Source organism: Crotalus tigris, unplaced genomic scaffold, assembly GCF_016545835.1.
Source record: "Crotalus tigris isolate CLP2741 ecotype Arizona unplaced genomic scaffold, ASM1654583v1 scf7180000020156.337934, whole genome shotgun sequence".
Lineage (NCBI taxonomy): Eukaryota > Metazoa > Chordata > Lepidosauria > Squamata > Viperidae > Crotalus > Crotalus tigris.
Genome location: NW_024097881.1, coordinates 109,806 through 123,642, shown reverse-complemented (window position 1 = coordinate 123,642; position 13,837 = coordinate 109,806). Strand labels below are relative to the sequence as shown.

Sequence of the window (13,837 nt, the reverse complement as noted above, 5' to 3'; positions counted from 1 at the left end):
CCCCCCCATGTTCAGTCTACTCCATGAAATGTCTACAGACTGCAGCCGTCTTATTTTTTATAAATGAATATATGTGTAGCACGATCAGGATCGGAGAACATTAGAAATTAATTAAGCCCCTGGCTTTTTGCATTACACCAGTGTCTTTCAAACTTGACTTTTAAGATGACTACATTTAAACTTTCAGAATTCTCCAGCCACCATGCTGGTTGGGGAATTCTGTGAGTTGAAGTTCAGACACCTTGAAGTGGACAAGTTTGAAAAAAAAAAAACCTGAATTACACAAAGGCACATGTATAGCTTCAGTCATTATTGGCAATTAAAATACTTGAAGGCTAAGGGTTAAACATACAATAGTGCAAAACATTTAAACATATATTAACATGTCAGCGTGATTGGCTCTGAATATATTTCTCTACAAAGCTTCAGTCAACGTGTAAACATTTAGAAATAGGAAATACATTACGCCGGATAACTAGCGCATATATATCAATCATAGAATAGAGTAGAATAGAATAGAATGGAATAGAATAGAAAATATGGAATGGAGTAGAGTAGGAGTAGGAATAAGAGTAGGGCTGGAAGGAAACTTGGAGGTCTTGAGGTCTAACCCGTTGCTCAGAGCAGAAAATCTCCTATCAGCATTTCTGCATTCTTTTGAAAAATTATACAAAACCTGCTCCTTTTCCTCTTAACAATGCCAAAATGAAGCGTTTGGTTTACGTCCAGCTTCTGAAAACCCTGCACATGATTTAGAACAATAAAAGCATGGGGCTGGGGGGGACTTGGGAGGTCTTCTAGTCCAACCTCCTGCTCAAGGCAGGAGACCTTATCTACCATCCTGGTCAAATGGTTGTCCAGTCTGTTTTGGGAAATCTCCAGTGATGGAGCACCCAGAATTTCCGGAGCGAAGCTGTTCCACTGATGAGATGGTTCCGTCAGGAAATTTCTCCTTAGGTCTAGGTTGCATCTCTGCTTAACGAGCTTCCACCCGTTGCTTCTTGTCCTGCCTTCTGGTGCTTTGAAGAACGAGTCCGTTGAGGGACTTGTTCTCCAATTTTGGAGAACACTTAGGGCTTAGTAAGTACTCCTCGTCAATAAAGCATGGCTAAACCATCTACTGTTTTAGCGTACGTTAACCTCATCACATTGGGGCCCGGAGTTCAGAGGTGGAAGGGGCTAAGCCAAGGGTAGGCAACCTTGGCTCTTTTATGACTCATGGACTTCAACTCCCAGAATTCCTGAGCCAGGATGGGGAAAACTTTGGCCCCTTCATGACTTGTGGACTTCAACTCCCAGAATTCCTCAGCCAGCATGGGGGAACTATGGCCCCTTCATGACTGGTGGACTTCAACTCCCAGAATTCCTCAGCCAGCATGAGGGAACTATGGCCACTTCATGACTTGTGGACTGCAACTCCCAGAATTCCTGAGCCAGCATGGCTCAGCTTGGAAACCTCTCCCTTTCCCCTCAGCATGCCTGGCTCAGGAATTCTGGGAGTTGAAGTCCACCAGTCATGAAGGGGCCAAAGTTGCCTACCCCTGGGCTAACCAAACTGAGCAAAATGGGAGAAAGAGAGATGCCGAGAAGAAATTGTAGGCACCAGAGGTTTTAAGAGCAAAGGTGCAAAAGGAGGTAAAAGAAATATTATTGAGATGTGTAGGATGGGCAAAGCTTTGCAGGAGGTCCCAAAAAAAAACTCCAGTAAAAGCAAGGACAAATGCAGAGATTTCAGGCAAAACTCAACCTATCAAAAAATCTCCACCATGTCTGTGCATCCAAAACAGAAGCATTTCCCCCACACAAAACAGGTTTGGCACCCACACCCTTCACCCACCCACCGTCCCCTGTACAAAAGTTTTTCTCCCGGGCATTTATATACAGTAGAGTTTGCCCAACACCCCAAACCATCAGCAAACTCAACAAGCTGGGTTCGCACAACTCATAAAACCTCGGTTTGTTTGTTTGTTTTTTAAAAAGCTTAGCATCTTGTGTGAAGGCAACCAAGTGGTCTGGAACTGATTAGATCCAGCAGCTCTAGAACATAGCTGAGATTCAAGCCACCCTCATAGGGATGAAGTGCCGTGGTAGCTTTAGGTGGGTTGGACCAGCTTCCATCCTATCTATTCTGAACACTTGAAATTCCAGATGCGCAGAGATCCCTAAGATAGAAAGAGTACTGGCAATCCTCAACTTAACAGCCATTCGTTTAAGTGACCGTTCAAAGTCACAACGGCACTGGAAAAAAAGTGACCCAGGACCGTTTTTCATCCTTGACAACCGTTGCAGCCTCCCCAGGGCCACGTGATCAAAATTCAAAAGCTTGGCAACTGGCATGTACTTATGACAGTTGCAGTGTCCTTCAGGCAAGCAAAGTCAATGGGGAAGCCAGATTCATCTCACCACTGTGTGGCTAACTTAACCACTGCTGCGATTCACTTCACAACTGTGGCAGGAGTCTCTCTGAGCAACAGAAATTTGGGGCTCAATTGCCGTCGTAGGTCGAGGACTCCCTGTATTAGAAGGATCAACACGAGAGAACGTGCGATTCCAAACTAAATGCAGAAGGACCCGGGCTGTCAGTGACAATCAATGTTTCTCCTCCCCCCCTCCATTTCTTATCCATTTCCCTGTTTTTTTCATGCTTAGGAGAAACTACGGCATGTCCCAAGTGAAAGGTGGAGTTCCAGTTTTGTGTAGAGAAGGTCTCCATTCACCACTCTTGCAGAGATAGAATATAGTAGAGCTGGAAGGGACCTTGGAGGTCTTCTAGTCCAGCCCCCTGCTCAGGCAGGAAATCTATACCAAATAGAATAGAATAGAATAGAATAGAATAGAATAGAATAGAATAGAATAGAATAGAGTAGGGTAGGGTAGGGTAGGGTAGGGTAGGGTAGGGTAGGGTAGGGTAGGGTAGGGTAGGGTAGAGTAGAGTAGAGTAGAGTAGAGTAGAGTAGAAATAGAAATATGGAATGGAATGGAATGGAATGGAATGGAATGGAATAGAATAGAATAGAATAGAATAGAATAGAATAGAATAGAATAGAATAGAATAGAATAGAATAGAATAGGAATAGAATAGAAATAGAATAGATAGAAATAGAAATATGGAATGGAATGGAATGGAATAGAATAGAATAGAATAGAATAGAATAGAATAGAATAGAATAGAATAGAATAGAAGAATGGAATGGAATGGAATGGAATGGAATGGAATGGAATAGAATAGAATAGAAATAGAATAGATAGAAATATGGAATGGAATAGAATAGAATAGAATAGAATAGAATAGAATGGAATGGAATGGAATGGAATAGAATAGAATAGAATAGAAATCTAGAAGGGACCTTGGAGATCTTCTAGTCCAGCCCCCTGCTCAAGCAGGAGGACCTATACCATCTCAGACAAGTGACTGTCTAGCCTCTTCTTAAAAACCTCCAGTAATGGAGCACCCACGATTTCTGAAGGCAAGCTGTTCCCCTGGTTATCTTCACTGTCAGGAAGTTTCTCCTTAATTCCAGGTTGCTTGTCTCTTTGGTCAGTTTCCATCCGTTGCTTCTCGTCCTGCCCTCTGGTACCTTGGAGAATAATTTGACCCCCTCTTCTTTGTGGTAGCCCCTCAAATACCGGAATATTGCTATCGTGTCACCCCTATTTCTCCTCTTCTTTAGACTAGCCAAACCCCAAATCCCGCAGCCGTTCTTCCTATGTTTTAGTCTCCAGGCCTTGGATCCTCTTAGTTGCTCTTCTCTGAACTTTTTCCAAAGTCCTGACATCTTTTTTGTAGTAGGGTGACCAAAACTGGCTGCAGTATTCCAGGTGTAGTATTCCAGGTGTGGTATTATCGGGGTTTTGTAAAGCGGTACTAATACTTCGCGTGCTCTTGATTCTATGCCTCTGTTTATACAACCCAGGATTGTAATGGCTTTTTTGGTGGCCTCGAACTGGCCTAAAGATGGCTGGCTTTCTTCTCACTGCTCTTAACCAGGGAAATCTGGGTGTCCCTGAAGAGCAGCAGAGGGAAAAGCAAATGGCGGACCGTGGACACTTGAGGTGGGATGAGGGGATTCATTTACCTCTGTAATGGGGCAACACAGCTCTGTCACACTGGCTCTAGAGAGATCTAATATTTGAATTTTTTTTTTTAAGACAATATTCCTTTATCTTCTCTACAGATCCATGCTCCTTTCACCCCAATTCCACAGAGCAGAATACAAAACAATAGGACTGGCAGAAAGAGTCTCTTTTGGCACCGGTTTCCAAGCCCACCAGCAAATTAAGACCCGTCGCATGGTCGCCGTTCAGTTGATCTCCAACGTCTCCTTCTCTGTCAGGCCAAATTTCGCCTTGTACTTGTCAAAGAGCTTCACCAGAGACTGTACGTACAGGTTGTGATAAAAGTCTATTTCCTTCTGACTCGGATTGTCGGTTTTCGGGACTGTGATGGGCTCACCAACTGGAATACAAAAGAGAGAAAGGGATGTGACAGGTGATGGAAAGATAGGTTAGCCCAGGGCTTTTCCAACTTGGCCCTTTTATGACTTGTGGACTTCAACTCCCAGAATTCCTGAGCCAGCATGAGGGAACTATGGCCCCTTCATGACTTATGGACTTCAATTCCCAGAATTCCTCAGCCAGCATGGGGGAACTATGGCCCCTTCATGACTTGTGAACTTCAACTCCCAGAATTCCTTAGCCAGCGTGCCTGGCTAAGGAATTCTGGGAGTTGAAGTCCACAAGTCATAAAAGGGCCAAGTTGGAAGAACCCTCGGTTAGCCCCTAAAGTGAGGTGCTCTCTATTTATAATCCAGACGCTGCTAGAATTCCACTAGAATATGAACAAATCCCCATGTCCTACTAGCATTGATGAGTTTACCTAGTTTGGTAATCAAACGTCTGCAAGAAAACAGCCAAGCTCAGAGAACAGCAAAACCCTTACAGTCATTCTCCTCCTCCTCCTCCTCCTCCATTTTGCAAACCCCACTTCTTTCTAGCACTGATGATGTTACCTAGCTTGGTAATGAAACGTCTGCAAGAAAATAGCCAAGCTCAGAGAGCATCAAGGACTCCACAGTAGTCGTCGTCGTCCTCCTCCTCCTCCTCCTCCTTCTTTCTCCTTCTCCACAAACCCCTGTCCCTTATAGTACTGATGATGTTACCTAGTTTGGTAATGAAAAGTCCCCAAGAAAGCCACCAAGCTCAGAGAGCACCAAGGACCCCACAGTTCAAACCCTGAGCCTACCAATATTCTCCTCTATCGGCAACGGGAGTGTCCCTTTTCCAACTTACCGACGGTAGTGATGGGCCTGGCATAAGGCACCAACCCCCAGCTGTTGGAGGAGAAGACCCCTCGTCCGTGGAAGACGCAGGGAGCCACGCCGCTATACTTCTGCAATTTTTTCTGCACCCATCTGCACCAGGTTCCCTCTTCAAAAATGATCTGCTTGAAGACTTCGTTCTCCCCAACGAGTAAATGGGGACCAGGTCTGCCCTGAGGAAGAAAATGCAAACCAACATCAGAATTGCCAAGAAACAGCAGTGGCAACATCCCTGAGGTCTTGTGCAACCAGGAAGATTTTTTTTAAAAAAAAAAAATTGTAGCCCACTGTTCTTATTTTTACAAATTACTCAAGGAAGCGCACCTATACGACACACCTTCCTCCTCCTGTTTTCCCCACAACCACAACCCTGTGAGGTGGGTTGGTCCAGTGGTGGGATTCAGCCGGTTTGCACCACTTCAGCAGAACTGGTAGCTAATTTTTTGCTGCCCAGGCCCAGAACGGACTTCCGGAAGTGGAATCCACACAGAGAACCGGTGGTTCACCTATTTGAATCCCACCACTGGGTTGGCCTGAAAGAGAAAGATTGGCCCAAAGTCACCCAGGCCTAAGGCGGGACTAGAACTCTCAGTCTCCTGGTGATTGGCCCAAAGTCACCCAGCCGGCTTTCATACCTAAGGCGGGACTAGAACTCTCAGTCTCCTGGTGATTGGCCCAAAGTCACCCAGCTGGCTTTCAGGCCTAAGGCGGGACTAGAACTCTCAGTCTCCTGGTGATTGGCCCAAAGTCACCCAGCCGGCTTTCAGGCCTAAGGCGGGACTAGAACTCTCAGTCTCCTGGTGATTGGCCCAAAGTCACCCAGCCGGCTTTCATGCCTAAGGCGGGACTAGAACTCACAGTCGCCTGGTGGCTTTCATGCCTAAGGCGGGACTAGAACTCTCAGTCTCCTGGTGATTGGCCCAAAGTCACCCAGCCGGCTTTCAGGCCTAAGGCGGGACTAGAACTCTCAGTCTCCTGGTGATTGGCCCAAAGTCACCCAGCCAGCTTTCAGGCCTAAGGCGGGACTAGAACTCTCAGTCTCCTGGTGATTGGCCCAAAGTCACCCAGCCGGCTTTCATGCCTAAGGCGGGACTAGAACTCTCAGTCTCCTGGTGATTGGCCCAAAGTCACCCAGCCGGCTTTCATGCCTAAGGCGGGACTAGAACTCTCAGTCTCCTGGTGATTGGCCCAAAGTCACCCAGCCGGCTTTCAGGCCTAAGGCGGGACTAGAACTCTCAGTCTCCTGGTGATTGGCCCAAAGTCACCCAGCCGGCTTTCATGCCTAAGGCGGGACTAGAACTCACAGTCGCCTGGTGGCTTTCATGCCTAAGGCGGGACTAGAACTCTCAGTCTCCTGGTGATTGGCCCAAAGTCACCCAGCCGGCTTTCAGGCCTAAGGCGGGACTAGAACTCTCAGTCTCCTGGTGATTGGCCCAAAGTCACCCAGCCAGCTTTCAGGCCTAAGGCGGGACTAGAACTCTCAGTCTCCTGGTGATTGGCCCAAAGTCACCCAGCCGGCTTTCATGCCCAAGGCGGGATTAGAACTCTCAGTCTCCTGGTGATTGGCCCAAAGTCACCCAGCCGGCTTTCAGGCCTAAGGCGGGACTAGAACTCTCAGTCTCCTGGTGATTGGCCCAAATTCACCCAGCTGGCTTTCAGGCCTACGAAGAGAGCTGAGCCACCGTTGCTGGCCAGGGAGGCAAATGAGGGTCCTTCCTTCTCCTTACCCATGTCTTAAGGCCAGCTTCACAAACCCCTTGCGGTGCTTCAGCGTCACAGAGTTTTTTCCCGGGGTACAGTTCAAAGACTCCGCCGCGCCCCCCACCACAATGACGACCGCGTTGCCGATGCCGTTTTGGGACAGGAGGTAGTCTATGGTGTTGCGGTTCACGGGGCAGAGACCTGGACGTGAAGAGAGAGAGAGACAAAGAACCTTTAGGGGCAAGAAAATGGAAACAAAGACAGTCCTCCATTTACAACCGTTCCTTTAGTGACCCCTGACCCTTTTTCACCCTTACGACCATTGCAACGTGCAAAGGTCACGTGATCAAAATTCAGACATTTTGCAATCGGCTCATATTTAGGACGGTCGCCGTGTCCCGGGGTCATTCGGTCATTTTTTGCAACCTTTTTACAAGCAAAAGTCAAGGGGGGGGAGGGAAGCCAGATTCACTTAACAACCGTGTTACTCGCCTAACAACGGCAGCGATTCTCTTAACAGCTGCAGCAAGGGAGGCTGTAAAATGGGGCAAAACTCACAGGAGTTTCTGATCGTGTGGCCACGGGAGTGCAGCGGTGGCCGTGAGTGTGAAAAATGGTCCTAAGTCCCTTTTTTTTTTCCAGTGCTGTCACTTTGAACGGTCACTAAATGAATTAAATCAGTTTCCCTCTCCTTGGCTTTTGGAGGATCAGCCAAGGAGAGCAAGTGCTGCCATCTACTGCAGCATTAACGACATTACAGGGCATTTTCTAAGTTTATTAAGAAAAACAATCTCTCTCTCTCTCTCTCTCTCTCTCTCTCTCAATTGGTGCTCAACTGAAGATGTTACCTAGTTGGGTAATGAAACTTCCGCAAGAAAACAATCAAGCTCAGAGAGCACCAAGGACCATGCAGTCATTGTTCTCCTCCTCCTCCTCCTCCTCCTCCTCCTCCTCCTCCTCCACCTCCTCCTCCTCCTCCTCCAATGTCACACTCCCTTCTACCATTGATGATGTTACCTAGTTGGGTCATGAAATGTTTACAAGAAAACAGCCAAGCTCAGAGAGCACCAAGGATCCCACAGTCTTCCTCCTCCTCCTCCTCCTCCTCCTCCTCCTCCTCCTCCTCCAATCTCACTCCCTTCTAGCACTGATGATGTTACCTAGTTGGGTCAGGAAATGTCTTCAAGAAGACAACCAGGCTCAGAGAGCACCAAGGATCTCAGTCTTTTTCCTCCTCCTCCTCCTCCTCCTCCTTCTCCCCCTCCTCCTCCTCCTCCTCCTCCTCCTCCGCAAACCCTACTCCCTTCTAGCACTGAGGATGTTACCTAGTTGGGTCACGAAACGTCTTCAGGAAATCAACCCAGTTCAGAGAGCAACAAGAACTCCCAACTATCCATGTAGTAACCAAATGGTTGTGCCACCCTTTTTCTGGAAATTGATTTTTCTTTTTCTTGCTTTTAAGTCTTTCTACTGTCTAACCATCCCAAAACTCTTTTGCTCTACTGTCTTCCTGAGAACAACCAAGATCGGCTAGTTATCGGTGTACATTTTTTCTTCTCCCCCCCCTCAACCCCTGTTACAAAGATTAAACATTACACCGCTTTTCAGAAAGTTACAAGTTCCACGCTTTAAAACGGGGTGCCCAAACCTGGGCAACTTTTAAGGCCTGTGGGGACTTCAGCTCTGGCTGAAGGAATTCTCGGAGTTGAAGTCCACAGGTCTTAAAGTTGCCAGGGTTGGGGACCCCTGTCTTAGGAGATCCAACACATTCAAGATGTCAACGCTGCTAACATAGGATGTTTTTGCTTTGACAACAGATGGAGAAGCAACCCTTTTCTTCTTATGTTTTACTCTTAGAGTTAGAGCTAGAGTTAGATGATGCTGGGGGGAGGAATGTGCATGAAAGTTTAGCTCAGTGTTTCTCAACCTTGACAATTTTAAGGTATGTGGACTTCAACTCCCAGAATTCCACAGCCAGCAATGCTGGCTGTGGAATTCTGGGAATTGAAGTCCACATGCCTTAAAATTGTCAAGGTTGAGAAACACTGGTTTAGCTAGACATAACAATGCTGAACCTAGTGTGAGACCCAAGGTTATTGAAATAAGAGATGATAAGAATTGGCCGGGCTGGAGAGCTGGAGGGAAAGCCCACATTTCAAACTAATTGGGGAATGTGATTTATGACAATTAATTAGAGGAGGGAATTGTGCTTTGATGCTATGTGCTCAGGGGAGGGGAATTCAGATTTTGGCTTTGCCTATGTACCTGGCGATGCTATGCTACTCCAAAAAAGATTCTTTAAGGCAGGGCTTTTCAACCAGTGGTACGGGTACCACCTGTGGTACATTGGCACCTGGCAGGTGGTACGTGACCATCCTACAAAAGTAGTAGCGGGGGAGGGGAATGAGCTGAACTGATGGCAGAGCGAGAGACGGCCTGAGCGAGAGATGGCTGGAGCTGCAGGGCTGCCAGGGTTCAGCGGAAGCGCCAGGATCAGCACCAGGCTCCAGCTGGAGCTCGGCGCTGATCCTGGCACTTCTGCTGAGCCCTGAAGAAGCACCAATCAGCTGGAACGTTGCAGCCTCTCCAGGGTCTTGTGATTTACATTCAGATGCTTGGCCACTGATTCATATTTATGACAGTCACAGTGTCCCAGGGTCATGTGAAGTGACCAAAACCTGCTGCAACCACCCAGCAGACGGGGGGAATAAAAACCCCCCACCCCACCCCTGCTGCCAATCCTCAACAGACATGCTCACAACAATGAAAACCTCGGACAGGAGGAAGAGCGCCGCCGGGCGGGAAGGCGGGTGTCTTGCTCGGCTGTGCCTTGGGGGGCACTTTTTTCAGGGCCATTGTAACTTCGAACAGTCACTCAGCGAACTGTTATAAGTTGAGGACTACCTGTTACTTTATCACTTTTTCCCCCTTTTTTTATCATCAAGTTTTTGACGCCTTGCTAGGCGACTGGGGGGGGGGTACTCGGATGCCGCCATCACCTAAAAGTGGCACAAGGGGTGAAAAGGTTGAAAAGCCCTGCTTTAAGGTAAACAAGGCCTCGCAGTTCTTTGAAGAGTTTTCATCTGTCGGAAGCAGGACACCAAAGGGTTTTCTCTTCCCGAGACAAATCTGCATCGCTAGACGACACGAAGCGGGCTCTCCTTCCTTACCTCCAGTCATCAAGTAGTCCCTCAAAATGGGCCACCTGAAGTTTCCCGTGAGCGTGGTGACGTACGGACATATCCCAGGGAAGATCTGGCTGACTCCTGTGGCCTCCGTGCTAAAATTGCAGAACGCACCCAGGGACATGATGCCATGGGGGTGGTAGCCAAGGATGTAATTCCTGTTGGGGGCCAGGTTGTGAGTTTTGATCATCTGGGGAAGGAGAGAAGGAAAGGGGGGGGGGAAAGCAGGGTTAAATGGAAACACACACACACACACACACACACACACACGCGAACACACAGACACATACCGTGTTTCCCCCCGATAATTAAGACCCAACCAGAAAATAAAATCCCTAGCGCAGTGATGGCAAGCCTTTTAGAGACCGAGTGCCCAAACTGCAACCGAAAACCCACTTATGCATTGTCGGGTGCCGGGTGGGTGTAGCCCATTGGCTGGGTGTGGCCCATTGGGTGTGGCTTATTGGCTGGGTGTGGCCCATTGGGTGTGGCCCATTGGCTGGGCGTGGCCCATTGGGTGTGGCTCATTGGCTGGGCGTGGCCCATTGGGTGTGGCTCATTGGCTGGGTGTGGCCCATTGGGTGTGGCTCATTGGCTGGGCGTGGCCCATTGGGTGTGGCTCATTGGCTGGGTGTGGCCCATTGGGTGTGGCTCATTGGCTGGGCGTGGCTGCAGTGGTAACGGCAGACTGGGTGGGATTAAAAAGTTCAGTCAATCAACTCCCACTTTGCGAGATCTTTTTTTTCCTGCGAGAAGTTGAAATTTATTTATTTATTTATTTATTTATGAGACTTATATACCGCTTTAAGTGCAAGCACTCTCTAAGCGGTGTACACCAGTAAGCAATGTATATGTATGTATATATATATATATATATATATATATATATATATATATATATATATATATATTTACATTGCCCCAACAATCTGGGTCCTCATTTTACCTACCCCGGAAGGATGGAAGGCTGAGTCAACCCTGAGCCGGTGAGATTTGAACCGCTGACCTGCTGAACACAGTCAGCTAAAGTGGCCTGCAGTACTACACCCTAACTGCTGCGCCACCTCGGCTCATAAATTGACTGATTGATTGAACCTTTTTTTTTTTTTTTGCACACGGCGGTGGAGGCCTAAAGCGAAAAGGTTTTATAAAACCCAGCTGAAGGCCTAGGACTGGGGCGACGGCGCGCGTGCCCACAGAGGGGGCTCTGAGTGCCGCCTCTGGCACCCGTGCCATGGGTTCACCACCACTGCCCTAGCGTGATTTTTCAGGACGCTCGTAATAAAGCAGCTAGTGTGAACTCTATCTAGAGATGTGGGGTTGGCTGTTCATGGCTGACATGCTCCGAATAAAAGCAACTTATATTCTGTGTAATCTTCTCACGGCGTCACTGTTGAATAAAATGTTCATTTGTTTATATCGCCATCAACTGCCCACTTGTACTTAAGTACCAGCTGGCTCATACAGTACTTAAGTACTTGGCCACCAGAACACCCAGATCCCTCTCGCATAAAAACCAAACACCTCCCCCCACCCCACCTGCGCTGCCAATCCTCAACAGAAATGCTCACAACAATGAAAACCTCAGACAGGAGGAAGAGCACGGCCGGGCGGGCAGGCAGGTGTCTTGCTCGGCTGTGCCTTGGGGGGCACTTTTTTCAATGCCATTGTAACTTCTAAGAGTTACTAAGCGAAGTGTTGTAAGTCGAGGACTACCTGTACTTATCACTTTTTTCCTTTTTTTTTTTTTTGTTCATCAAATTTTTGACACCTTGCTAGGCGATTGGTGGTACTCAGATGTTGCCATATCCTAAAAATGGCACAATGGGTGAAAAGGTTGAAAAGCCCTGCTCTAGGACTTCAAGTTCCTCTCACAGTTGCTACTATTGATCTAGGTACCACCTATTCTGTACCTGTGCATTTGGGTTTTTTTTGCCTTTGTGTAGGACAGTGGTTCTCAACCTTTTTAATGCCGCGACCCCCCAACCGGTTGTAAGTCGAGGACTACTCAACCGGTCATAAGTTGAGGACTACTCAACTGGTGCAGCACCGTTTGCAGACTGGGACTTTTGGCGGGCTCAGCAGGGCAGAGACAGCCTGGACAATTCCTATTGGCTTTTGAAAGCCAATAGAATTAGACTCTATTCAAGAGAGTCTGTTCTATTGGCTTTCAAAAGCCAATAGAATAAAAGGGAGTAGCACAGCTAAGGAAAAGGGGGGGGAAATGGCGGACTGGGTTGTTTGGCGACCCCCGTGAAATGGTCGTTCGACTCCAAATGGGGTCCCGACCCACAGGTTGAGAACCACTGGTGTAGGATCTTACATTTCTCACCTCTGAACTGCATATTTTATGTTCATTTGACATTCATTTCTTGGTCTCTAAGGGAAAGCTACCGTAAATGCTGGCGTATAAGACGACTTCCGCAAGCGCTGAAATCGGCGCCAAAGACGGGGGTCGTCTTATACGCCGAGTCGTCTTATACGCTGGAAATACTGGTAGTTTCCGGCGTATAAGATGACATTCTAGGAATGCGGCCCGGCTATAAAGACGGGGGTCGTCTTATACGCCGGGTCGCCTTGTACGCCGGCATTTACGGTACTTCTAATCCAACAAAACGGGTTCATCGCCTGGGAAAGCCCAGGGAAATCATCGAAACAATTAAAAAACGAAAATTAGAATATTTCGGCCATGTGATGCGACACCCAGAAAAATACGGCATACTCCATTTAATCCTCCAGGGAAAGATGGAAGGCAAACGAGGTCCAGGCAGAAGAAGAACATCGTGGCTTCAAAATCTAAGGGACCGGTTTGGACAAAACTCAGCAGCACTTTTTTGTGCGGCTGCTGATAAAAACAGGATCACCAACATGATCGCCAACATCGCCTAACAGATATGGCACAAGAAGAAGTATGAGAATGTCATCCCTTCTTCCTCTGAACGAAGGAGTTAAGCTAACACTCCAGCACCTGACCTAGTTTTTCAAGCAAGTAGGATCTCTTTTGAAGGAAAGGAAGAAAGAAGGGATCTAAACCACAGCATAGCAAGGTGATCTCGTTCAGATCACTCCATTTACAAAGCTTCAGAATTCACAAGGATCTCGGATTTCACCTCTCAGCTACTGGAGCTTAAATGCCAGTAAAAGGAAAAACCCCAAACCAAACCAAACTGGATGAACTGGTTGGCTTTTCCACCTTCTGTTACACTAAAGGAAAGACCCCCCCCCCCCGCTCTGTCGGATTTATTCTTTACAATTTGTTCAACTAGATCTCCGCGATTATTCTTATTTAAATATCCATGTTGTCCTGCCAAAAAGCCTTCAAATCATGGAGGCATTTGAAGGCATCTTAATTTGTCTTATAACCCTGCAAGCAGAGATTTTTACCAGCAAACCTAGAGAGCAACTGGGTTCACCAGGAGAGGGTGAATTCTAGTCCTGCCTTAGGCACGAAAGCCAGGTTGGGTGACACTGAGCCAATCACCAGGAGACTGTGAGTTCTAGTCCCGCCTTAGACATGAAAGATAGCTGGGTGACTTTGAGCCAATCACCAGCCGACGGTGAGTTCTAGTCCTGCCTTAGCCATGCAAGCCAACTGGGTGACTTTGGGCCAATCATCAGGAAAGGATGAGTTCT

The 13,837-nt window shown here is 47.6% G+C and overlaps 1 protein-coding gene across 1 annotated transcript in view; it reads right to left on the bottom strand.

Moving 5' to 3' along the window:
* Positions 1 to 4,135: 4,135 nt before the first annotated feature.
* Positions 4,136 to 13,837, bottom strand: part of LOC120318288 (diacylglycerol O-acyltransferase 2-like) — a 45,385-nt gene continuing 35,683 nt past the window's right edge. The window contains 5 exon segments of the mRNA XM_039365705.1: positions 4,136 to 4,456; positions 5,290 to 5,466; positions 5,469 to 5,491; positions 7,046 to 7,220; positions 10,190 to 10,394. Coding sequence (XP_039221639.1) covers positions 4,302 to 4,456; positions 5,290 to 5,466; positions 5,469 to 5,491; positions 7,046 to 7,220; positions 10,190 to 10,394 — 735 coding nt within the window. The 3' untranslated portion in view covers positions 4,136 to 4,301.